General features: G+C 38.0%; 2 protein-coding genes across 2 annotated transcripts in view; both read left to right on the top strand.

Moving 5' to 3' along the window:
• The window catches only part of col15a1a (collagen, type XV, alpha 1a), a 141,256-nt gene that overhangs the window by 79,244 nt on the left and 35,695 nt on the right, over positions 1-26,317 (top strand). Inside the window, exons 14-24 of the mRNA XM_056269658.1 lie at positions 1,244-1,297; positions 1,601-1,636; positions 1,794-1,901; positions 2,435-2,500; positions 2,582-2,617; positions 2,829-2,870; positions 3,369-3,431; positions 3,593-3,628; positions 3,715-3,789; positions 3,889-3,954; positions 8,543-8,596. Of these exons, the coding sequence (XP_056125633.1) occupies positions 1,244-1,297; positions 1,601-1,636; positions 1,794-1,901; positions 2,435-2,500; positions 2,582-2,617; positions 2,829-2,870; positions 3,369-3,431; positions 3,593-3,628; positions 3,715-3,789; positions 3,889-3,954; positions 8,543-8,596 (636 nt within the window). The remainder of the gene's footprint in view (positions 1-1,243; positions 1,298-1,600; positions 1,637-1,793; positions 1,902-2,434; positions 2,501-2,581; positions 2,618-2,828; positions 2,871-3,368; positions 3,432-3,592; positions 3,629-3,714; positions 3,790-3,888; positions 3,955-8,542; positions 8,597-26,317) is intronic.
• LOC130103414 (uncharacterized) lies at positions 10,688-26,277 on the top strand. The gene is made up of 14 exons (XM_056269659.1): positions 10,688-10,805; positions 10,936-11,098; positions 11,221-11,413; positions 11,739-11,846; positions 12,348-12,455; positions 12,957-13,064; positions 13,566-13,673; positions 14,175-14,282; positions 14,784-14,891; positions 15,354-15,422; positions 15,998-17,972; positions 18,073-18,141; positions 23,027-23,155; positions 25,932-26,277. Exons 1-14 carry the CDS (start codon positions 10,703-10,705, stop codon positions 26,150-26,152), a joined length of 3,570 nt encoding a protein of 1,189 aa, XP_056125634.1. The 5' UTR covers positions 10,688-10,702; the 3' UTR covers positions 26,153-26,277.

Here is a 26,317-nt window from a genome sequence, read left to right on the forward strand (position 1 = left end):
TATGCGATGGCGGTTGCTGACTTCCATGTCCCCCTGGATGGCAGCTCGCTGGGAAGGCATCATCTTGTTACACGTTTCCTCCGTGGTACCCGGAGGATGAGGCCTCTGGCTCAGGTAAGGATACCTGCATGGGACCTAACCATGGTGTTAGAAGGGTTAACCTACGAGCCTTTGGACACGGCATCAGACAAGTGTCTAGCCTTACAAATGGCATTTTTGCTGGGAATGTCGTCTCATAGGAGAGTAGGAGACGTGCAGGCCTTGTTGCTTGCTCCCTCCTGTTTAGAATTCTCTCCAGGAGGAGTGAAGGCTATTCTTTACCCAAGACCGGGTTATGTACCTAAGGTACCTACTAATGTGGCCCGGCCGGTGGTCCTTCAGGCCTCCCACCCTCCTCAAGTGTCGGCGGAACGAGATGTCCAAGATATATGTGATACGGCGGAATGGTCCTCGTCACACACCTTTGTTAGATTGTATAGCCTGGACCTTCCGGCCAGGCCCTGGGCATCCCTTCTCAGGGAACCGTGGTTACATGGGTAACCTGAGACGTTTTTTTGATGATGATTTCCAGGGTGTTACTATGCTATATTTAAATGGAAATGTAATTTTGAGAAGATTACATTGTTTCGAATGAAATCAGAGCATTTGGATCATAAAATCACAGTGCTCTTGAACACAGATACTGTTCATTTAATGATCACTTAATTAAAGGCCTTCAGATGCGTTGGCATTGCCATTCCAGGGTTATTACAGTTCTGTGAAACATGACATTACACAGTTATCCAGACCTCCAGATTGATGTAATTGTTCCCAAATGTTTTGTCTTGGGTGAAAATCAGATAGCGTATTAATCCAATAAAGCTTTCAGATGAACACTGGCCTGTAAAGCGGTGCATCGAGCCCAGATCCGCCCGCAGGAGCGTGATGGACTAACATTCATGTCTTCTGCATATGAACTGATATTGATCTGCTCAGCTCGAATCATGGAACATGAACGCTTCCGTTACGATGGGGGAAACTGTCTTTTGAATCGCGGCCTAACCTTACACTTCAACTAACTCCCCGTTTCCGGCTTAAAGCCAACGCTTGTGTTAACCCTGCGGTGTAATATCATGAGTGTTTCAGCCTGAGTGAAGAAATGACAGTGAGAAGTGTGAAAACACTCTTCAGATTGCTGTTAGATCTGTTCTTAGTGTGTGTGTGTGTGTGTGTGGTCCTAATGTGCTGATTTCTGTCGCTTTAGGGTGCTAATGGACGAGACGGGAAACCTGGGAAAGACGGAGAAAAAGGGCAAACGGTAAGATGTGTTTTATACTGTAGTAAATATGGCAAGGTTATAACCTACGTTTTTTTTTGCATTTGTCTTTACCACTGTTTGTTGATTTTAGTCATTATTTAATTCTGTGTTTTCTGTATTTCTCTCTAAGTATCTTTGAAAATTTAGTTTTGTGATTATTATACATAAATATTTGAGTGGTCCGATTATTACCTTCCACAGATAATTTCTGTTTAAACTAAAAATGTCGTCATGTGCCGCTCCAAACTGGGAGAAGCTGTTTTCTAGGCAGGGGTTTTGAACACGTCTTGTGTTTTTTGGCAGGGTGACGCAGGTTTACCTGGAATCATTGGACCAAAGGTAATTTCCTTCAGATGATTGTGATGTTTCAGATCCGCAGTGTTGGGGAAGATATGTTGCCACTGTAACTACTTCAAATTATGAGTGAGCAAGTCTGAGATGTTCTGTGAAGTAACTTCAGAGCTGCTGTGTGTGTGTGTGTGTGTGTGTCCCTCAGGGAGATCCAGGGGTCCCGGGACAGCGAGGGCCTGAGGGAGCTGAGGGCCCCAGAGGACCCCCCGGACCCCCCGGACCAGCGGGGAAACCCTTCAGCTTCGACATGATGGTGTGTTTCACCTTCAGACCTCAGTCTCTATGTTTAGCTGCTTAAAGTCAAGGGATGGATTAAGAATATGCATGCATGTATGTATTTGTTTGTTTGTTTATTTATTTTACTCATTTATTCTAACTTGTTTATTTATTTATTTATTTTTACTTATTGTTTTCCATTCTTTTATGTATTTATCATTTTATTATTTATTAATCATTCATTATTTTAGTTATTAATTCATTCATGTATTCTTTGTTATTTATTATTTTATTTCATATATTTATAATTATTTATTTATTTATTTTATTTTTTAATTGTATTTATTTATTCTTTGTTTACATGCGAGTGCTGGATGTTTTATTAAAGAAGTAGAACTTTGTTTTTGTTCGCATATGTTACTTGCGTCATATATTAGATTTTGTGTAAAGAACTGAAAACACATGAAAGTAAAGTTGGTACTTGCAGTTGAAAGTTGCATTTCGAGTTGAATTGAGCCGTTTGAAACCTGTAGCAATGTTTTCTGGTTCTGTTTCTGCTGGTTTCTTCAGGATTTGGAGGGCTCAGGCCTGGATGGAGACAGTGGCTTCAGACCGGTGCTGCCCAGAGGACCACCCGTACGTACATGAACACTCAGAGTGTCTTCTGTGTGTTTCAGCCGAACTGCAGCTCATTCTCATGCATGTTCTCTCCCTCAGGGTCTTCCCGGGATCCCCGGACCCCCCGGACCACAGGTACCGGCACTGATGCAGATCTGCACCAAAACAAATCATGATCGGTCAATACTCTGCCAATCTGCCATGTGATTTTACCCATCATTCCCAGGGTTCTTATACATTTAGAGAATGCATATCTGTCTTATAACCCTTCATTAGAGTCAGATGTGTAAACCTTAGATTTGTTCCTCTACACTCTGATTAAATGAACACAACTCTACACTTTTAGGGGAAAGACGGAGCCGACGGCCCTCCGGGTGTTCCAGTGAAGGTCTGTTCTCCTCACACACAAAAACATCATCACGTTCATACACACACTTCCACAACTGTTTCCATTCCCGCTTTCCAAAGGGAGCCTGCTGTTCCCGGCCATGTGTTCCCCATTATCCTGCAGTGTTCTCTAACACATGTGTGCGGGTCAGTGGAACCCAGTTTCAACCCCTTCCTCTCCGTGTAGTTCAGAGGAGAATACACATTATAATGGCTTTATATTACATCATACACTAAGCTGCAGAAGTTGGATTCAGGAATTGATCAGTGAAATAAGATTCCACTTAATAAATTGCTTCCATGATACGCCATTAATTTAGCATCACAAATTCATAGAAGTTCTGCGCAGGAGAACTACGTTATATATTATTTTTTATATATTATATAAATATTATAAGACTTCTGATACGCGTTAGTGCCACACAGACATTCATTTAACACGTGATTTAACATGTAAAGCTTGTAACATTGCGTGATCATGTCTCCTCCACTCCACTAGGGGGAGCCGGGTGCCGACGGAGCCGATGGACAGCCCGGGTCACCTGGACACCCTGGGCTACAAGTAAATATGCAAAACAAAATACGTTATATAAATTTGTGCAATCTATTCATTCTTTTCCCATCGACTTATACATCCTTTTTATAAAAAAAAAAAAAAACATCTAGAAATTTTTCAAATGTGAATTTGTTTCTAATTAGCTTTTTTTTTTTTTTTTTTTTTAGGGTGAAAGGGGAGAGAAAGGTGATTCGGGTCAGAAGGTTTGTAGCTAATTCTCCTTTCTGACGTCTCTCTCTCAGAGCCGCCATGTCTGCTCTGATGCTGATGGTGGATGTGTGTGTTTCAGGGAGAGAGAGGCCTGGATGGAGTGAGTTTACCTGGCCCTCCCGGGCCCCCGGGCCCCGTCTTCAGCCTGCATGAGGTGAGGACATTAATGCCTGCACTTATTTAAAGGTCACACTGGATTCATTCATCTGACAGGGCTGGGTGTTAATTACAGTGAACTCTTTCTCGCCCTCAGTTAATGCTCAACGACACTGAAGGGATCTTCAACCTCTCTGGGGCTTTTGAAGCACAAGGTCCACTGGTAAGAAGCTTCTCAGAACTCCCTCGTCTCATGTCCACAGCCCGAGCGTCCGGAAAGCTCGAGGACCCTTCAAAACAGAAACATCATCTTGTTTAATCATCTTTATACTGTGACCCTGAAGTGCAACTGAAAATCACAAATTAGAAAAGACAGCAGTGAATTAAAAAGACAACAACGAATCAGAAAAGAAAACAAATCAATTGAATCAGAAAAGACAACATTGAATAAAAAAAACATTGAATCAGAAAACACATTGAATCAAAAAAACATTAAATCAGAAAAGACAATATTGAACCAGAAAACACATCAGTGAATCAGAAAAGACAACATTGAATCAAAAAAACATTGAATCAAAAAAAAAAACATTAAATCAGAAAAGACAATATTGAATCAGAAAACACATCAGTGAATCAGAAAAGACAACATTGAATCAAAAAAACATTGAATCAAAAAAAACATTAAATCAGAAAAGACTATATTGAACCAGAAAACACATCAGTGAATCAGAAAAGACAATATTGAATCAAAAAAACATTGAATCAAAAAACATTGAAGAAAAAAACATTGAATCAAAAAAATATTGAATCAAAAAACATTGAATCAAAAAAATATTGAATAAAAAAACATTGAATAAAAAACATTGAATCAAAAAACATTGAATCAAAACAACATTGAATCAAAAAACATTGAATCAAAAAAAAAACATTAAATCAGAAAAGACAATATTGAACCAGAAAACACATCAGTGAATCAGAAAAAACAACATTGAATCAAAAAAACATTGAATAAAAAAAAAACATTAAATCAGAAAAGACAATATTGAATCAGAAAACACATCAGTGAATCAGAAAAGACAACATTGAATCAAAAAAACATTGAATCAAAAAAACATTAAATCAGAAAAGACTATATTGAACCAGAAAACACATCAGTGAATCAGAAAACACATCAGTGAATCAGAAAAGACAATATTGAATCAAAAAAACATTGAATCAAAAAACATTGAAGAAAAAAACATTGAATCAAAAAAATTTTGAATCAAAAAACATTGAATCAAAAAATATTGAATCAAAAAAACATTGAATAAAAAACATTGAATCAAAACAACATTGAATCAAAAAACATTGAATAAAAAAAAATTGAATCTAAAAACAACATTGAATAAAAAAACATTGAATAAAAAAACATTGAATCAGAAAAGACAACATTGAAGAAAAAAATTGAATCTAAAAACAACATTGAATAAAAAAACATTAAATAAAAAAAAACATTGAATCAGAAAAGACAACATTGAATAAAAAAAACATTGAATCAGAAAAGACAACATTGAATAAAAAAAACATTGAATCAGAAAAGACAACATTGGATCAAAAAACATTGAATAAAAAAAGACAACATTGAATAAAAAAACACTGAATCAGAAAACACATCAGTGAATCAGAAAAGACAACATTGAATCAGAAAACACATCAGTGAATCAGAAAAGACAACATTGAATCAAAAAACATTGAATCAAAAAAACATTGAATCAAAAAACATTGAATCGAAAAACAACATTGAATAAAAAAAAGTTGAATCTAAAAACAACATTGAATAAAAAAACATTGAATCAGAAAAGACAACATTGAATAAAAAAACATTGAATCAGAAAAGACAACATTGAATAAAAAAACATTGAATCAGAAAAGACAACATTGAATAAAAAAAAACATTGAATCAGAAAACACATCAGTGAATCAGAAAAGACAACATTGAATCAGAAAACACATCAGTGAATCAGAAAAGACAACATTGAATCAGAAAACACATCAGTGAATCAGAAAAGACAACATTGAATCAAAAAAACATTGAATCAAAAAACATTTAATCGAAAAACAACATTGAATAAAAAACATTGAATAAAAAAACATTGAATCAGAAAAGACAACATTGAATAAAAAAATTGAATCTAAAAACAACATTGAATAAAAAAACATAAAAAAAACATTGAATCAGAAAAGACAACATTGAATAAAAAAACATTGAATCAGAAAAGACAACATTGAATAAAAAAAACATTGAATCAGAAAACACATCAGTGAATCAGAAAAGACAACATTGAATCAGAAAACACATCAGTGAATCAGAAAAGACAACATTGAATCAGAAAACACATCAGTGAATCAGAAAAGACAACATTGAATCAAAAAAACATTGAATCAAAAAACATTGAATCGAAAAACAACATTGAATAAAAAAAGTTGAATCTAAAAACAACATTGAATAAAAAAACATTGAATCAGAAAGGACAACATTGAATAAAAAAAACATTGAATCAGAAAAGACAACATTGAATAAAAAAAAACATTGAATCAGAAAAGACAACATTGAATAAAAAAAACATTGAATCAGAAAACACATCAGTGAATCAGAAAAGACAACATTGAATAAAAAAACATTGAATAAAAAAAACATTGAATAAAAAACATTGAATCTAAAAACAACATTGAATAAAAAAAACAAATCGAAAAACAACATTGAATAAAAATACATTGAATCAGAAAAGACAACATTAAATAAATAAAAACATTGAATCAAAAAAACATTGAATCAGAAAAGACAACATTAAATAAATAAAAACATTGAATCAAAAAAACATTGAATCAAAAAACAACATTGAATCAAAAAAACATTGAATCGAAAAACAAAATTGAATAAAAAAAACATTGAATCGAAAAACAACATTGGATCAAAAAACATTGAATAAAAAAAGACAACATTGAATAAAAAAACATTGAATCAGAAAACACATCAGTGAATCAGAAAAGACAACATTGAATAAAAAAACATTGAATAAAAAAACATTGAATAAAAAAAACATTGAATCAAAAAACATTGAATCAAAAAACAACATTGAATAAAAAAAACAAATCGAAAAACAACATTGAATAAAAAAACATTGAATCAGAAAAGACAACATTAAATAAATAAAAACATTGAATCAAAAAAACATTGAATCAAAAAACAACATTGAATCAAAAAAACATTGAAACGAAAAACAAAATTGAATAAAAAAAACATTGAATCGAAAAACAACATTGGATCAAAAAACATTGAATAAAAAAAGACAACATTGAATAAAAAAAACATTGAATCAAAAAACATTGAATCAAAAAACAACATTGAATAAAAAAACAAATCGAAAAACAACATTGAATAAAAAAACATTGAATCAGAAAAGACAACATTAAATAAATAAAAACATTGAATAAAAAAAACATTGAATCGAAAAACAACATTGAATAAAAAAACATTGAATAAAAAAACATTGAATCAGAAAAAACAACATTGAATAAAAAACTAATCGAAAAACAACATTGAATAAAAAAAACATTGAATCGAAAAACAACATTGAATGAAAAAACACTGAATAAAAAAACATTGAATCAGAAAAAAACAACATTGAATAAAATAAAATAAAAAATTAAAAAATTGAATCGAAAAAAAACATTGAATCGAAAAAAACATTGAATCGAAAAAAACATTGAAGCAGAAAACAACATTGAAGCAGAAAACAACATTGAATTGAACAGCGAATCAGAAAACACACACAACAGGAGTATATCTACTGTATCAGTGGCTAAATTCAATGCATGTTGTCTGACTTTCTTTGGCCACCCTGAATATCATTTTGCAGCATTATTAATATTATTAAAGAAGCAATTATTATGAAGATTCACTTTTAAACTAAAAAAATGTATCCATTATGAAATCCAGAAGGGACATGTAACAGAAGTAAAGTAATTGTCCCTGTTTGTATGGTGGAATATACATTCAATATAAGCTTAGCAAGAATGAAATATCACTTATTGTTTTAGGTCTTAAAACACGCGTGTCATCTTGTGCTTTCCAGCGTTCCAGACGTTATGTTCAGGATTTTTAATTCCCAAACTGCTTCCCGCAGAGAAAGGCTCAGTAAGACGAGTTTAGAGTCACTGAAAGCCACACACACACACACACGCTCACAGCGCAGGAGTGCAAACACTGCAGTGTAATTGCATTATTTACAATAATCATTGAATTCTGCGTTGAGCCGCCTGTGAAATTGCATTTTAAACGATTACACACATCAGCTGTGCTTTACTGTGGCCCTCACCGGCACTGGCAGCTGTGTGTGTGTGTGTGTGTGTGTGTGTGTGTGTGTGTGTGTGTGTGTGTGTGTGTGTGTGTGTGTGTGTGTGTGTGTGTGTGTGTTTCTGCTCCAGTGTCAGGCTCGCAGATCTGGAGATGTCATGCCACGAAACACACACTCATTACAGCGTTCAAACGTGTGGTTGGAGATAATAACACACACATCGTCTCAGCCACGAAAACACACTCGATGTTGTGATGGAACATTTAACTGCAACAATTACTGGAATTATGTGTTTAAGCATCTGAAATTAAATATATTTTTAAGTTAATAACGTGATTATAGTTGAGAGCTTCGGGTTTTGGATCATTTGGATATTTGTGTGGGTTTTGCACTTCAGAAAATGTTTTGATCGAGTTTAATTACATTACAGCAACGATGACAAAATGAAGAAATGAGTTCTGTTTTGATCCCCAGGGTCCGAGAGGTCCGAAGGGTGACAGCGGGGCCCCGGGGGTCCAGGGGTCAAAGGTGAGAGAGCAGACCAGACTACGTGTGTGTGTGTGAGTGAGTGTGAGTGAGTGTGTGTGGGTGTGTGTGTGTGTGTGTGTGTGTGTGTGTGTGTGTGAGTGAGTGTGAGTGAGTGTGTGTGGGTGTGTGTGTGTGTGTGTGTGTGTGTGTGTGTGAGTGAGTCTGTGAATGTGTGTGTGTGAGTGTGTGTGTGTGTGAGTGTGAGTGAGTGTGTGTGAGTGTGAGTGTGTGTGTGAGTGTGTGTGTGTGTGTGTGTGTGAGTGAGTGAGTGTGAGTGAGTGTGTGAGTGTGTGAGTGAGTGAGTCTGTGAAAGTGTGTGTGTGTGTGTGTGTGTGTGTGAGAGAGATAGAGAGTCAGTGTCTGAGTGAGTGTGAGTGTGTGTGTGAGTGAGTGTGAGTGTGTGTGTGTGTGTGAGTGTGTGAGTGTGTGTGTGTGTGTGTGTGTGTGAGTGTGTGTGTGTGTGTGTGTGTGTGTGTGTGTGTGTGAGTGTGAGTGTGTGTGTGTGTGTGTGTGTGTGAGTGTGTGTGTGTGTGTGTGAGTGAGTGTGAGTGTGTGTGTGTGTGTGTGTGTGTGTGTGTGAGAGTGAGTGTGAGTGTGTGTGTGAGTGTGTGTGTGAGTGTGTGTGTGTGTGTGTGTGTGTGTGTGTGTGTGTGTGTATGTGTGTAAGTGAGTGAGTGTGTGTGAGTGAGTGAGTGTGAGTGGGTGTTCTGGTAATCATCACTTTGTGGGGACAAGAATCTGTTTACACAGTCACCTAATGGGGACCTCTTGCGTTGTGGGGACCAAAAATCAGGTCCCCATAAGGGTAACCCATTTAATTGGATAGTGGAACTGTTCTGAAGGTTCTGGGCGGAGTTTTAGCATTGGCCCATAACACATGATTATCAGGTAGTATGCGTGTGTGTAGCGGGAGCTCTGCTGCGCCCCCAAACATTTTTGGCTGGTAATGCACTCACTTTTCCACACACACATTTTCCAATTATGGTTGGGTACCGCCCACTTCCGGGTCCTCGTTAGGAAGGAGTTCGACAGCAACTTGAAAATACAAGTATTAAATTGATAACGTTACTTCACATGGAGGACAAAGAAGATTATTTACTGTAGATGCCAACTAAGGATCTGAACTTCTACAGAGGATAAAAGTGAAGCTCAAGGTAAGCACATATATTAAACCAATTAAGTTAACTGTTAGGTTAATTAGATTAGGCAGCGGGCTAGCTAGTTAATGTTAGTGCTAATTGTTGAGGCTAACGGTAAGTGTGGCCTGACATTTTCTCTGTTTTTCCAATAAGCGATCACATAATCATACAATTTAATGTTAAGGACTTAATTTTAACTGAAAAGTGTCGTCTAGTCTGACTGATTGCTAATGGAGGGATTCGGTTATTAAGTTTGTTTCTCTGTCTAGTTTGCGTTGGACGGTGGCTTATTTTATACTTTAAATTAAAGATATGTTTTATAGGCATATATATATATATATATATATATATATATATATATATATATATATATATATTATTATATACGTTAGCACTTATGTTTGACTGATCAGAAATTGTTTTTACATTTAAATGAACTCATAGGCAACATATACAAGCCACAGATCTTGACTAAAGTGCTTCACAGAGAAATGAAGTAACGTTAGGCTAAAATAAAACAAAAACTGACATGGAAAGTAGCTTTAAAAGAATAAATGAATAAACTTAGTTTTAATTATGACTGTAGTTAAAATAAACTGGGGTTTGTATGGTGAGCTCGTTCAAAAGAGTAACTTAGTTAGGTTAAGGACCAAATGAATAGTTAAATAATTGCCAAGGCTACCTGGGATTTTACAGATGTTGGTTTTGTGAGAGATTAGAGCCTGAGTGAAAATGGTGAGTTTATGCCCGCAAGGCTAGCATTGTGCCAGTCAATAAATCTGATGATATTATATTGTAGAGTTCAGATTTCTTGTCTTACATTGATACATACAATATCATTGTAATGCAGTAACATTACAATAACATTCTTATCTAGGCTACTTATTGAACATGCTAGTTGAATTCTGCATGTGTCCCCATTTTCAGTGTAATTTTTTTCACACTATTTTTTTCCTCTCAGTTTGAAATGCCACCACGAATCAGCCCCCTTAAGGATGCCATGCATCATGTTGTTTCAAAGACTGACAAAACATTCAAATTAGATGTGAAGTATATCAATGCAGTGAAAGGTAAGGTGGTGTGATTTTATCATTCAATATTTACCAAGATATGCATGTCCTAACCATAATCTTATGAGCACATTAATCAGACCTGAAATCTGTAAAAATCTGTTAATCAGAAAAAATCTGTATTTTGCAGGACGTGGTCTATTTGCAAAGGGTGACTTTTGCAAAGGTGATTTTGTTGTTGAGTACAGGGGAGATATGATAAATGATGCAGAACTGCAGAGAAGAAGAAAACGTTACCACGCATCCTGTGCTGCATTTATGTTTGATTTCAAGTGGCGAGGGAAAACATGGTGGTAAGAAGTCAAGTTGTACCAAAGCTATATTCCTTATGCAAAAAGATAGTAAAAATAAACTGATTTGTGGTGGTATATTGTAGTACTTGTAATCATCCTTTTCTCATGGTTTCATATTTAAGTATTGATGCGTCAAGAGAAGATGGATCGTATGGGCGGATCGTTAATGATTGTCACAAACATCCAAATTGTAAGATGAAGAAAATTGACGTCAATGGAAAGCCTCACCTTTGTCTGTTTGCCCTGGATGACATTAAAGAAGGAGAAGAAATTGCCTATGATTATGGAGGAGAAAACTACCCATGGAGAACACAAGTATGTTGCAAAGCACACTGTGGACAAAATAGCTCATATTTTGGCAACATGTGGCAAACAAGTTGGTTGAATGGATTATAATTTGATCTATTAGAAATCTATGAATCTAATTGATGTCTATTCCAATAAATTATATCCATATCCAATGTGGCATACAATGACCATGTTGCAACTAATGGGTGAAATATAATCACAAAAAAAAAACAATAATTAACTATGTAAAATGAATGTTTCACATTCTCAAACCATGTGGTATCTGCTTCAGATTTCTCTCTTGTGTTTCCATGATCTAACATCTTGTCATTTTGAATGTTGTCTCTTACAGATGACCAGCGCTCCTGTTAATACCAGCACAGCGAGTAACTCTGATCCTTCTCTCCAGTCAGAGACTCAGATGGATGATGAATCTGCTCAAATCAACTCTCCTCAACAGGTACGTTCACATTCATCACTAAAGATTTAGGTTTTTGTCATGGTGTAGTGATTTGTAAGCATATTTTGATGCGTATCTGCTGTAAATTAGTACATTAAACCGTTTTAGGACATGTGTCCAGTAGATTAGTGGCAGTGGAGTATTTAGGGCCAGTTTTATCCTTCAAGAGGATTTTTTTCTGCGTTAATTGTTGCATTAAAATGGACACTCACGACGTCCCCACAACACACTTTCAGTCAGTGTTTGAGCTCAAACCTGTGTTTTGAATTTGATGAAACTGGTCCCCATAAGGAACTATAACGTTGTGTGTGAAAGGTCCCCATGAAGCCGGTTTTAATCCAGATGTGTGTGAGCGCACACAGAGTTGGACTGGACAGGAATGCATGTTTTAGATGTAGTTGATTTGTCTCTCATTCTCAAACCATGTGGTATCTGCTTCAGATTTCTCTCTTGTGTTTCCATGATCTAACATCTTGTCATTTTGAATGTTGTCTCTTACAGATGACCAGCGCTCCTGTTAATACCAGCACAGCGAGTAACTCTGATCCTTCTCTCCAGTCAGAGACTCAGATGGATGATGAATCTGCTCAAATCAACTCTCCTCAACAGGTACGTTCACATTCATCACTAAAGATTTAGGTTTTTGTCATGGTGTAGTGATTTGTAAGCATATTTTGATGCGTATCTGCTGTAAATTAGTACATTAAACCGTTTTAGGACATGTGTCCAGTAGATTAGTGGCAGTGGAGTATTTAGGGCCAGTTTTATCCTTCAAGAGGATTTTTTTCTGCGTTAATTGTTGCAATAAAATGGACACTCACGACGTCCCCACAACACACTTTCAGTCAGTGTTTGAGCTCAAACCTGTGTTTTGAATTTGATGAAACTGGTCCCCATAAGGAACTATAACGTTGTGTGTGAAAGGTCCCCATGAAGCCGGTTTTAATCCAGATGTGTGTGAGCGCACACAGAGTTGGACTGGACAGGAATGCATGTTTTAGATGTAGTTGATTTGTCTCTCATTCTCAAACCATGTGGTATCTGCTTCAGATTTCTCTCTTGTGTTTCCATGATCTAACATCTTGTCATTTTGAATGTTGTCTCTTACAGATGACCAGCGCTCCTGTTAATACCAGCACAGCGAGTAACTCTGATCCTTCTCTCCAGTCAGAGACTCAGATGGATGATGAATCTGCTCAAATCAACTCTCCTCAACAGGTACGTTCACATTCATCACTAAAGATTTAGGTTTTTGTCATGGTGTAGTGATTTGTAAGCATATTTTGATGCGTATCTGCTGTAAATTAGTACATTAAACCGTTTTAGGACATGTGTCCAGTAGATTAGTGGCAGTGGAGTATTTAGGGCCAGTTTTATCCTTCAAGAGGATTTTTTTCTGCGTTAATTGTTGCAATAAAATGGACACTCACGACGTCCCCACAACACACTTTCAGTCAGTGTTTGAGCTCAAACCTGTGTTTTGAATTTGATGAAACTGGTCCCCATAAGGAACTATAACGTTGTGTGTGAAAGGTCCCCATGAAGCCGGTTTTAATCCAGATGTGTGTGAGCGCACACAGAGTTGGACTGGACAGGAATGCATGTTTTAGATGTAGTTGATTTGTCTCTCATTCTCAAACCATGTGGTATCTGCTTCAGATTTCTCTCTTGTGTTTCCATGATCTAACATCTTGTCATTTTGAATGTTGTCTCTTACAGATGACCAGCGCTCCTGTTAATACCAGCACAGCGAGTAACTCTGATCCTTCTCTCCAGTCAGAGACTCAGATGGATGATGAATCTGCTCAAATCAACTCTCCTCAACAGGTACGTTCACATTCATCACTAAAGATTTAGGTTTTTGTCATGGTGTAGTGATTTGTAAGCATATTTTGATGCGTATCTGCTGTAAATTAGTACATTAAACCGTTTTAGGACATGTGTCCAGTAGATTAGTGGCAGTGGAGTATTTAGGGCCAGTTTTATCCTTCAAGAGGATTTTTTTCTGCGTTAATTGTTGCAATAAAATGGACACTCACGACGTCCCCACAACACACTTTCAGTCAGTGTTTGAGCTCAAACCTGTGTTTTGAATTTGATGAAACTGGTCCCCATAAGGAACTATAACGTTGTGTGTGAAAGGTCCCCATGAAGCCGGTTTTAATCCAGATGTGTGTGAGCGCACACAGAGTTGGACTGGACAGGAATGCATGTTTTAGATGTAGTTGATTTGTCTCTCATTCTCAAACCATGTGGTATCTGCTTCAGATTTCTCTCTTGTGTTTCCATGATCTAACATCTTGTCATTTTGAATGTTGTCTCTTACAGATGACCAGCGCTCCTGTTAATACCAGCACAGCGAGTAACTCTGATCCTTCTCTCCAGTCAGAGACTCAGATGGATGATGAATCTGCTCAAATCAACTCTCCTCAACAGGTACGTTCACATTCATCACTAAAGATTTAGGTTTTTGTCATGGTGTAGTGATTTGTAAGCATATTTTGATGCGTATCTGCTGTAAATTAGTACATTAAACCGTTTTAGGACATGTGTCCAGTAGATTAGTGGCAGTGGAGTATTTAGGGCCAGTTTTATCCTTCAAGAGGATTTTTTTCTGCGTTAATTGTTGCATTAAAATGGACACTCACGACGTCCCCACAACACACTTTCAGTCAGTGTTTGAGCTCAAACCTGTGTTTTGAATTTGATGAAACTGGTCCCCATAAGGAACTATAACGTTGTGTGTGAAAGGTCCCCATGAAGCCGGTTTTAATCCAGATGTGTGTGAGCGCACACAGAGTTGGACTGGACAGGAATGCATGTTTTAGATGTAGTTGATTTGTCTCTCATTCTCAAACCATGTGGTATCTGCTTCAGATTTCTCTCTTGTGTTTCCATGATCTAACATCTTGTCATTTTGAATGTTGTCTCTTACAGATGACCAGCGCTCCTGTTAATACCAGCACAGCGAGTAACTCTGATCCTTCTCTCCAGTCAGAGACTCAGATGGATGATGAATCTGCTCAAATCAACTCTCCTCAACAGGTACGTTCACATTCATCACTAAAGATTTAGGTTTTTGTCATGGTGTAGTGATTTGTAAGCATATTTTGATGCGTATCTGCTGTAAATTAGTACATTAAACCGTTTTAGGACATGTGTCCAGTAGATTAGTGGCAGTGGAGTATTTAGGGCCAGTTTTATCCTTCAAGAGGATTTTTTTCTGCGTTAATTGTTGCATTAAAATGGACACTCACGACGTCCCCACAACACACTTTCAGTCAGTGTTTGAGCTCAAACCTGTGTTTTGAATTTGATGAAACTGGTCCCCATAAGGAACTATAACGTTGTGTGTGAAAGGTCCCCATGAAGCTGGTTTTAATCCAGATGTGTGCGAGCAAGGTTTGCTGGACAGTAATTTTATTTTTTTTCTTGCGCTTTTTATTTTTACATTTCAAATACTGTAATAATGTAAAATGTTGTTTATATACTCTTTTCTTTTTACAGATTGTGATACAGCTCCGAAATGAAAATGACATTTTTGTACCAAGACTGAGACGGACTAAAAGTATCATGGTAAGTTCTCAAGTCGCAACAAGAGATTCAATGGCTATGTTTACATGCACACGTTGGAGTTTTTCTCTCTTTTAAATTTTAAAATCCTCGATAATTTAAAAGCGAAAGTTAAATGTGCACGACTGCACGGGCATTCATAATTTGAGTTCATTCCTATGGAAGCTCGCTCTGCTCACTCTTTACATATGATTAAGGTGTTTGGATATGAAGGCAATATCAATTAATTTATGTAATTAATATATTCTTATGTGATAAATCATTTTGACTACAAAATATCAGAGAATCAAAAATTTGCATCCCCTTTACATTAAACCCAAAACCCATCAGATGTCCTTATTTTTGTCAGATCAACTGCCCAAAACGTTTTATTACACTTAAGAACTTTAGTATAACAAACAGTAAGAAGCAGCAAATCATCACATGTAACTTGTAAATTTAAAACAAAACAATACTTGAACAGTACATTGATTATCACAATAGTTGCCAATTTATGTCTGTTAATGATCAATTAATTAAATGCAGCAGTTCTACCTATTTCTAATTAACTTTTTAATATATATTTTTTTTCATTTAAGATGAAAGACATGGATCTTCAAGATTCTGGTGAGCTCTTTGATTCTACACCAGAGAGTTCAGATAATTATGTCCCAGATACCACTTCCAACAGTGACAGTGACAGTGATGTTAGCCTTACACTGAACCCAACAAAGCATCAGCTTCTTGATGAACTGGATATGAATGAATCTGCCTCTGTAAGCTCCCCTGACTGTGACACAACAACGTCAGACAAAATGCACAGCCTTACATCTAAAACATCTGAAACAGTAGAAGAGCCCAGTTCAGACTGCGTATTTGTTAATGCATACCAAAAAAGAGATGGCGGTAGAGTGTATAACAAGAGACATTACTGCTTGTATTGCTCCAAACCTTACGCTAAGATGGCAAGGCATCTAGAAAGTTCACATGCAAATACATCTGATGTGGCTAGAGCTCTAAGCTTTCCAAAAGGTTCAAAAGAGAGAAAAAAACAGCTGGATTATATTCGCAACAAAGGGAACTATGCCCACAATGCTGCTGTTATGGAATCAGGAAAGGGGGAACTGGTGCCATTTAAACGACCACCTAAAAAAGCGCAGGGAGAGGATTTTATGCATTGTGCGTACTGTCAAGGACTTTTTACAAGAAAGGTCCTGTGGCGTCATATGCGTTCTTGTAGACTTAAACCTCAGTCAGTCCCCCCCAAACCAGGAAAAAACCGTGTTCAGTCCATGTGTACATACACAGGTCCTGTGCCTTCAAACATGACCAAACAACTGTGGGGAGTAATCAGTGCCATGACTCCTGACCCAATCACAGATATAATAAAAAATGACAGAGTAATTACTGAAATTGGGCAGCACTTGTTGAACAAAGGAGGGCTATCAGCCAAAAATAAACAGTATGTGCGGGAGAAGATGCGAGAATTGGGAAGGTTGATTCACAAGGCGAGGAGAGTCACCTCGTTAAAAACGATGGAAGATTGTGTAAATCCAAAGAAGTACATGGAGACTGTCAAAGCTGTGAAGTATACGTGTGGGTATGACAGTGAAACGGACAAGTTCATGATTCCATCGCTTGCAAACAAGCTTGGGAATTCCCTGGTTAAAGTGAGCAAACTCTTAAAAGCTCAGGGATTAATCTCAAATGACAAACAGCTTGTAAAGAACGCCAGTGAGTTTCTAGAAGTCCATGAGAGCAAGTGGAACGAGATGATCTCGGCTACAGCATTGAGGAACATCAGTGAAGCAAAGTGGAATGTGCCCACTATCATGCCCTTTACCGAAGACGTCCAGAAAATGCATACTTATCTCAGTGAAGTGCAAGACAAGTGGTTCAAAACACTCTCTGAAAGTCCCTCTACTAAAGCCTGGATGGATCTGGCAAAGGTGTGTCTAGCCCAGATGATTCTCTTTAACCGCCGCAGGGAAGGAGAGGTTTCGAGCATGCCTTTGTCTGCATTTCTATCAAGAGACACTTCTGATCCACATGAAGATGTGGACTGGGCACTCTCTGAAGTGGAAAAAAAACTCTGCAGACACTTCACAAGGGTTATCACAAGGGGAAAGCGTGGTCGACCAGTTCCAATTCTTCTGACTCCAAAAATGCTATCTGCCTTAGAAATCCTTGTTAAGCAGAGAGAGGCTTGTGGGGTTCTGAAAGACAATCCCTATATGTTTGCAAGACCAGAAGCCATGACACATTTTCGAGGGTCAGACTGCCTCCGTGGCTTTGCTAAGGTGTGTGGCGCAAAGTGTCCCAAGTCACTGACATCTACAAGACTGCGAAAGCATGCCGCAACACTTTCAACCGTGCTGAATATGACTGACACAGAGATGGACCAGCTGGCAAACTTTCTTGGACACGACATAAGAATCCATCGTGAGTTCTATCGTCTCCCTGAGAAGACCCTGCAACTTGCCAAGATCAGCAAAGTTCTAATGGCTCTTGAGCAAGGAAGATTAGCTGAGTTCCATGGCAAGAACTTGGATGAAATTGGGATAGCTCCTGATGGTGTGGTATTTTATTTGACTTTTGTTTGATTTTTCTGTTTACCATCTATTCATATACCATGTGGTTTACCATTGCTAAGCTGTACTTTGAACTTCCACAGAAAAAGTTATTGACTGTGATGAGGAAGACGGGAGCATACAAGAGGGACACTGTTCATCTACTGTTGACGGTTTGTATTACTTTCAAAATACACTACTAGATTTTGCAGTTATTCATAGTTTTCAGTCACTTAACTTGTGAAGAAACATCATAGCCAACATTTAAAAAAGATTCTTCAGTATGCTGAACAAACGTTTTTTACGAAACTGCTCATTGTGTACTGAATCAAATGCCTCCAAGCTATTCTTCAAAATGTCTTACACTAAACATTTATTCTGGAGTGAATATTTTTTGTGGAGTTTACTACCATAAAAATAATTTTTCATAAGAGAAAGGTGCAAATTTGTCGTAAAATGCTAGCTGATCCGCTCTCTTCTCGTGTTGGTTGTGTCATGGCACTAAACGAACCATGTCAGATTGAGTATTTAACCATTTTATTTCATGTCTTAGTTAGCTTGAGCTTATTGTTTGATTAAATGTCTGCTGTAGTGTTGTCACGATACCAAAATTATGACTTCGATACGATACCAGACTAAAATACCTCGATATCGATCGAAAAATATGACAGAACTTACAATTCATTGTTTTATAAAGTTTAAGATTTAAAATGTGTTCCTTCAATGCTTTTTTTACCATTACCTTCCCTTTATTAAATATAATAATAATAATAATAATAATTAGCAAGTGCCCGTGTGTACGTCCTTACAAAGATGTTTGCAACATTGGCATTATTATCAATCATGTTAAAGGGATACTCCACTTTTTTTTGGAAATAGGCTCATTTTACAACTCCCCCAGAGTTAAACTGTTGAGTTTTACCGTTTTTGAATCCATTCAGCCGATCTCCGGTTCTGGCGGTACCACTTTTAGCATAGCTTAGCATACATCATTGAAGTGGACAAGACCATTAGCATTTCTAAAAAAAAAAATGACCAAAGAGTTTCGATATTTTTCCTATTTAAAACTTGACTCTTCTGTAGTTACATCGTGGACTAAGACCGACGGAAAATGTAAAGTTGTGATTTTCTAGGCTGATATGGCTAGGAACTATACTCTCATTCCTGCGTAATAATCAAGAAACGTCACTGCCGTACCACGAGAGCAGCAGGCGTAATGATATAACGCAGTGCCTGAAAATAGTTCCGTTGTGTTGACGGAAGGTAGCCTATTTTCAGGCGCTGTGTCATATCATTACGCCTGCTGCACTCATGGTACGGCAGTAAAGTTTCTTGATTATTACGCAGGAATGAGAGTATAGTTCCAAGCCATATCAGCCTAGAAAATATCGAAACTCTTTGGGTCATTTTTTTTTTTAGAAATGCTAATGGTCTTGTCCACTCCAATGATGTATGCTAAGCTATGCTAAAAGTGGTACCGCCAGAACCGGAGATCGGCTGAATGGATTCAAAAACGGTAAAACTGAACAGTTTAACTCTGGGGGAGTTGTAAAATGAGCCTATTTCCAAAAAAAGTGGAGTATCCCTTTAACATTTGCTAACCTTTCACAATTCTGAACAGGTTGGGATGACCAAAATATTTCATGAAATGAGTTATTTAATATATTTTAAATGTAATTTTATAATGACAATACAGATATTTAATTCTATTTTTGTTATTTAAAATAAGCAAAAAAGCAAATTACAAACAATAGAGACAAATAAAATAAACAGTGCTTCATTTCTTTTTTGAATGCTACTGTTAAATAAACCTAGTACTGTAGCTGAAAAAAATAAAGTCTTCACTCTATAAATTAACTATAGACTGATTCTTAATAAATAGATACATTTATTCAGTCAAGCATTGGGTGATTCTCTATTTTCTGTTGTTTCATCAACATTAATTACACAGAATATTAGGCTGCTGGTCCGGCCCTTTAAGACCTGCACGTAGGCTACCCAATGGAACACATATGATTTATTTTTACAAATGGTTTACATTCACTAAAGACATACCCGACTGTGTTTACGTGAATACTCATCAGGATGTACATTTTTACCTAGAATTTTGATTATTCAATCCAAATAATCCACGAAAGAGAACTGAAGTGGCGATCGCATGCTGTGTGAAAGGCGTGTGTGCGCTCTTCAGGTCTGAGCTCGGCAGCGCGAGCATGTCCCGCGCTTTTTCTCATCATGCATGTTTCACTGTGCGTATATACACTCACCGGCCACTTTATTAGGTACCCCATGCTAGTAACGGGTTGGACCCCCTTTTGCCTTCAGAACTGCCTCAATTCTTCGTGGCATAGATTCAACAAGGTGCTGGAAGCATTCCTCAGGGAGTTTGGTCCATATTGACATGATGGCATCACACAGTTGCCGCAGATTTGTCGGCTGCACATCCATGATGCGAATCTCCCGTTCCACCACATCCCAAAGATGCTCTATTGGGTTGAGATCTGGTGACTGTGGAGGCCATTTTAGTACAGTGAACTCATTGTCATGTTCAAGAAACCAATTTGAAATGATTAGAGCTTTGTGACATGGTGGAAGTAGCCATCAGAGGATGGGTACATGGTGGCCATAAAGGGATGGACATGGTCAGAAACAATGCTCAGGTAGGCCGTGGCATTTAAACGATGCCCAATTGGCACTAAGGGGCCTAAAGTGTGCCAGGAAAACATCCCCCACACCATTACACCACCACCACCAGCCTGCACAGTGGTAACAAGGCATGATGGTTCCATGTTCTCATTCTGTTTACGCCAAATTCTGACTCTAACATCTGAATGTCTCAACAGAAATCGAGACTCATCAGACCAGGCAACATTTTTCCAGTCTTCAACTGTTCAATTTTGGTGACCTCTTGCAAATTGTAGCCTCTTTTTCCTATTTGTAGTGGAGATGAGTGGTACCCGGTGGAGTATTCTGCTGTTGTAGCCCATCCGCCTCAAGGTTGTGCGTGTTGTGGCTTCACAAATGCTTTGCTGCATACCTCGGTTGTAACGAGTGGTTATTTCAGTCACTGTTGCCCTTCTATCAGCTCGAACCAGTCTGGCCATTCTCCTCTGACCTCTGGCATCAACAAGGCATTTCCGCCCACAGAACTGCCGCTCACTGGATGTTTTTTCTTTTTTGGACCATTCTCTGTAAACCCTAGAGATGGTTGTGCGTGAAAATCCCAGTAGATTAGCAGTTTCTGAAATACTCAGACCAGCCCTTCTGGCACCATCAATCATGCCACGTTCAAAGTCACTCAAATCACCTTTCTTCCCCATACTGATGCTCGGTTTGAACTGCAGGAGATTGTCTTGACCATGTCTACATGCCTAAATGCACTGAGTTGCCGCCATGTGATTGGCTGCTTAGAAATTAAGTGTTAACGAGCAGTTGGACAGGTGTACCTAATAAAGTGGCCGGTGAGTGTATTTTACTGTTCTGCTTTCGTTGTTTAGTGAATGTAAACAGTGGAAGCAGAGCTCTGCACACACGTCCTGACTCCGACTGTCACACATCGACGCAAAATAAAGAAATACTGCTCTTATTGTTTAGAGTGATGTCACTCTTAAAGTACCGGTACTAATAAAATTTCATATCGTTCCGATTTTAATAGCTGGGTATCGCGATACCTTTCTAGTATCGGTATATCGTGCAACACTAGTCTGCTGTAAAGATGCAGTTCAATTATACTTGCAATAATGAAGAATTGCACAGGTTTAGGGTTTATTGTACTTTAATGATTTTAAATAATTAGTGCATAAGTGTAATAACACAGTGTATTGTCGAAGCAGAGACCAGGAGACATTGGGACATCTTTCAAGCAGGATTCTTTGAGAACTCGCTGTGCATCGCTGTAGTCATCCCAGTCTAGTCTAATTAAGCCAGTGTACCTTGTAGTCTATATGCCTTTTCAAGGGGGAGGGATTTACATAGAGGTGGAGACACTCTAAAACAAAGCATGTAAATGAAGTACGGAAGTCTGCTCGTTAACGGAAATTCCCCAGCCCTGATCTCATCAGCATAGCAGTGTGATTCAGATGCATAGGTGATAATCCACTCAGCCTGACTATTTAACGACTGGAACGGGCTCCTAGAGCCATTTAAAGACAAAGGCTCAATCCTAATTCACCCCTTGCCCCTACCCCTTGTTTTCGAGTGTACCCCTTGGCCCTTAAAACAGAGTTACAAGGGCCATGGGGTTGAAATATTCCCCTGCGAAATGGAACAACCCTTCATGAACCCAATACATCATCAGTCGTCGGCGATGGCTCTGACGTTACAGAGTTTTTACAGGATTTCTACATGACAACGACTGACAATCAGCGCAGCTGCTCTTAACTTTGAGGAAACATGATGATATAACATTCATTATAACATTATAACATTCCTTCCTCAATGTATGTCTTTTCTGTTTCGGAAAGGTAATTTATTATACAATTTCTTAATTCAAATCACTCTATTATTATTATTATAAGAGTAATTAAATTGCATGGTGGTGTCATCTGGGGCTAAATTTAAATGTTTAACCGTTTGCGAACCCATCTCGCGGTGATTCGCGATGCATTCTGTGAACCATCTCGTAGCCCTCCGTTTGGAGTGTGCCTCTAAGAAATCTCCGTTTCAAGGGCTATGTAGCCCTACCCCTTAGCCCTACCCCTCGATCTCAACAAGAATCGGGACACCCTACCCCTAGACGTGAACGCGCAAAACGGAGGGGTTAGGGCCAAGGGGTGTATTGGGATTGAGCCAAAGAGTGAGTCTCAGTAATCGGACTAATTTAACCTACAATAGAGAGAAACAGGAATGGCAGGAATCTCTTGCTGGAAAACTCTGATATAATCATTTATAACTCAAATGCAAAATTCAGTCTACTAAACTTTCTCAGTTTATATACCATTCTATTGGAACCTAAATTAAACATTTAATAAATTTGTAACACAACAATTATCAGCATTCTATAGTACATTTAAAGTGTATATCTTTCTGAAAATGTTGAACTTTGATTATTTTCTATAGAACCATCTTCAGAGGTGGCACTTCCTCCTACCGAGAGGAATGACATGCCGCCACCACCCAAGAGACGCAGACCACCATCAGATGAAGAGATGCCTTCAGGAGCCAGTGCTGTGAGGCCTTCTTCCAAAGGTGAACTCTTTACACATTTCTAAAGCCTTGTTTATACTCGACGCGTCCGCAAGAGCGCGAAGTGCGCGCGGCAAAAATGACGTCATTGCGGTGTGGGCGGTCGTGCGCGTTGGGTGCGCAAGACCCCATTTCGGCTGGCGGTGTGCACAGCACTTTTTGTAACATCGCGCGTGGCGCCGCATCCGAAGATGAACGACTTTGAGCCGAATCTGGCCGAACTGGTATGTCTGTACCACCATGTTTATGATCCTTCTATACACAGAGACATTTGTATTGATGGGCGACCATAAAAGCCTCTCATTTTGTGAATAGGAACACATTTACATTAAGCACCCAGTTTGCACTTGTATAAAGTAACTGCTTACATTTACAAAATAAGCCTACAATAGCAGAATTAAGCCCTGCTGATGAAATTAAGGTTTAAACACTCTTCAATAAGGCTTCAGTTGTTTACTAGTTTACATTCAGTGAAAGTGCAATAAACCTACTGCATTTATTACTCTTTTTATATGAATCAGAAATTAATAAACTACTAATAAACGGCAAACTACTTCTTCACTGCTGATTCCTGGTGGTTTAGAGGAGAATTACTCCGAGTCGCCCCCTGTCGTTTCACAGAATAGCACAACGGCGAGCGCGTCAAGTATAAACGCCTCGTCCGTTTGGAGAGGTGCGCGCGCAGTCAGCGGAGACTCGCGCTCGTGCGGACGCGTCGAGTATAAACAAGGCTTAAGACTAAATTAGACAATTTAGGAGCACTTTGATACCCAGATGTTAGACCAGATCACTAAATGCTGATTTTGTTTTTTGCTGTTTCCCTTTTTGAGACGTTTCCACCAAAATGTTAGCGATTTGAACACTTTGCAACTAAATTGTTCCTCTATACATGAATTTCAATATCATAATGCTCAGGAACCCATCAGTAGTTGTTTAGAGGGTTACTTGGTTGATTCTAGAATCTACTAGGTGCTTTGTGGCACGAGTAGGAACTGTAGCTGTTCTAATAATTGAAATATCAGGAATAACTATCTGGCGAGCTCCGGAGAGGGCGGCGAGTCTTGGACGGTGAGAGCGGCGAGGAGAAGTTGAAATCAGGTCAAATTTATGGTAATGAGCAATGACGCGGTTCGGCAGCAACCAATCGTAATGTAGAAGTGCTCCGTTTGAGAGGATTCCAGAGAACGCAGTCCTGTAACTTTTTGGTTCCAACCACATTATTTCCCAAGCAAAATAGAGGAGAGATTGATCATTTGAATTTGATAAGAAGGCACGCAGCACTATTTATAGGCAAAAATTTTGCGCTAGAACACTTGTTTTTCAGCGGGAATGCAAATTAGAATAGCACTTAACCATGAACACAAAAGCCACACCACACAAATAGCTTTTAATTGGTTTATTTCATTAGCAAATTGATCAATGGAATGTCACTATAATTAAGTTCTTTCCATTGATCAATTTTCTGCAAAAATAACTATTGACATGCTTGTTTGCTTTGCGGCCCCTTTAAATATAGTTTTAAAAAAGACCAAGTATTCATCTACATCAGAGCGTCCACGAATATTTCCATGGCGTCGCTGGCAGAGCGGCGGCGGTGTGAACGTAGGGTATCTCCTGGAGAAGTTTGAGTGGATGGATGCATAAAAATAACTTCCAGCCAAGACATTGATCTTAATATATTTACCTTTTCCCCAATGATCATTTCAGGCCAAGTGACAATGCAAAAATCACTGTTTGATTGACAGTGTAATTCTATTTATAGATAGAGTGCAAATAATTTGTTTTGCAATATAGATGCTGACTAAAGATTTTTCTAGTTGACTAATAGTTTAAAATGAATGACTACTAATCACATTTTTATACTAATAAGCCTTAACTAATAATAATGAGCCTTTAATTGCCTATATAATACAAAGCCTAATCAGCGCTCAAGCGCGCACATAAAGCTCCACAGCGCACTGGCAAACATTGAACCATCATTACTAAACATTGTAATCTCTGCAGCCGAAAACATTACCAATAAATTAAGTCAACGATGCTGACTCATCTCCGCAGTGACGCGCATATATGCACGTTTCATATGGATTACATAATGAGAATAATTATTTTACACTTGAATTGGTTCCTTTAAAAGCAGACATTTCAAGCTTTCTATAGATATATTTATCGTGTGTGAGGTGAGTACACGCTGAGTTTCGGCTCATTTCTGTGACGCTCAAGTTTACTGAGACAGCAGAAAGCACATCCTTATTGTTTTCATTATTTTACAAAAGCAAAACATTTTTTAGTTATTGTGAGTTTACAGAAATAATAGAAAATGAAATTTGACCCTTTACAGTTTGCATTACTCTTATCTATATGAATAAAAGGACAAGAGTATTTTAAGTAAAATGATCGCGCCGGCTCCTCTATGTAAAGCGTCTTTCCACACACGCACAGATATGAGTCTAATAATAACACATTTATCAGGTTAACATTAGAGTGAGCGACTTGTAAGGTTGATACTACTCGCATGTTTCAAGAGATAAGCCATATTTAAGGTCAATGACTGATAGGCAAATGTTTGGATTTCCTGCCGACTGCCGTTATTGATCTGTCCGACACAGCCTGCGTGATTTCCTGCGGGGGTTTTTTTCCCTGCGACTAACCGACTAATAAAATCGTGGTTAACTATTAGAGGGCAGACCTAATAAATACTGATAATAGGATTTAGAACTTTGGATTGGAATTCCAGTACACACACTTTCTCATTTCAATAGTTTTTTCTGTCCACTTTTAGGTAAAAGTACCCAGAAGACACCCTGGCAGCAGACAGAGGTGCAGGCGGTGGAAAGGCACATGCAGCGATTCATCACATCGCTCACTGTACCAGCAAAGAGTGACTGTGAAAAATGTTTGAAAGCTGAACCAGGAGCGCTTAAGAACCGCGATTGGAAGACTGTAAAATTTTACATTTATAATCGTATTACAGCTTACAAAAAGAAATTCCAGTGCAAATAATAATAATGTGAAGATCCAACTCTGTCGTGGCAGGTTTTGTTCAAAGATGTTAAAAGGTTAAAGATGTTTTTGGGTTTACTAACCCTTTAAAACTACAGAAACACGTGTAGGCTATAGAATAACTTTATTTGAAATTGTTTGCCATATGTTTTATGATGACTGTGA

This window comes from Rhinichthys klamathensis, unplaced genomic scaffold (genome assembly GCF_029890125.1).
Source record: "Rhinichthys klamathensis goyatoka isolate OS25496 unplaced genomic scaffold, OSU_Roscu_1.1 h1tg000287l_1, whole genome shotgun sequence".
NCBI lineage: Eukaryota > Metazoa > Chordata > Actinopteri > Cypriniformes > Leuciscidae > Rhinichthys > Rhinichthys klamathensis.

Excerpts from the sequence above, each read along its gene's own strand:
- LOC130103414 (XM_056269659.1), top strand. The coding sequence starts at position 10,703 with ATGCCACCACGAATCAGCCCCCTTAAGGATGCCATGCATCATGTTGTT. Across the intron at positions 11,099-11,220 it reads TGGCGAGGGAAAACATGGTG|TATTGATGCGTCAAGAGAAG; the intron begins GTAAGAAGTCAA and ends TTCATATTTAAG. Across the intron at positions 17,973-18,072 it reads AATTGGGATAGCTCCTGATG|AAAAAGTTATTGACTGTGAT; the intron begins GTGTGGTATTTT and ends GAACTTCCACAG.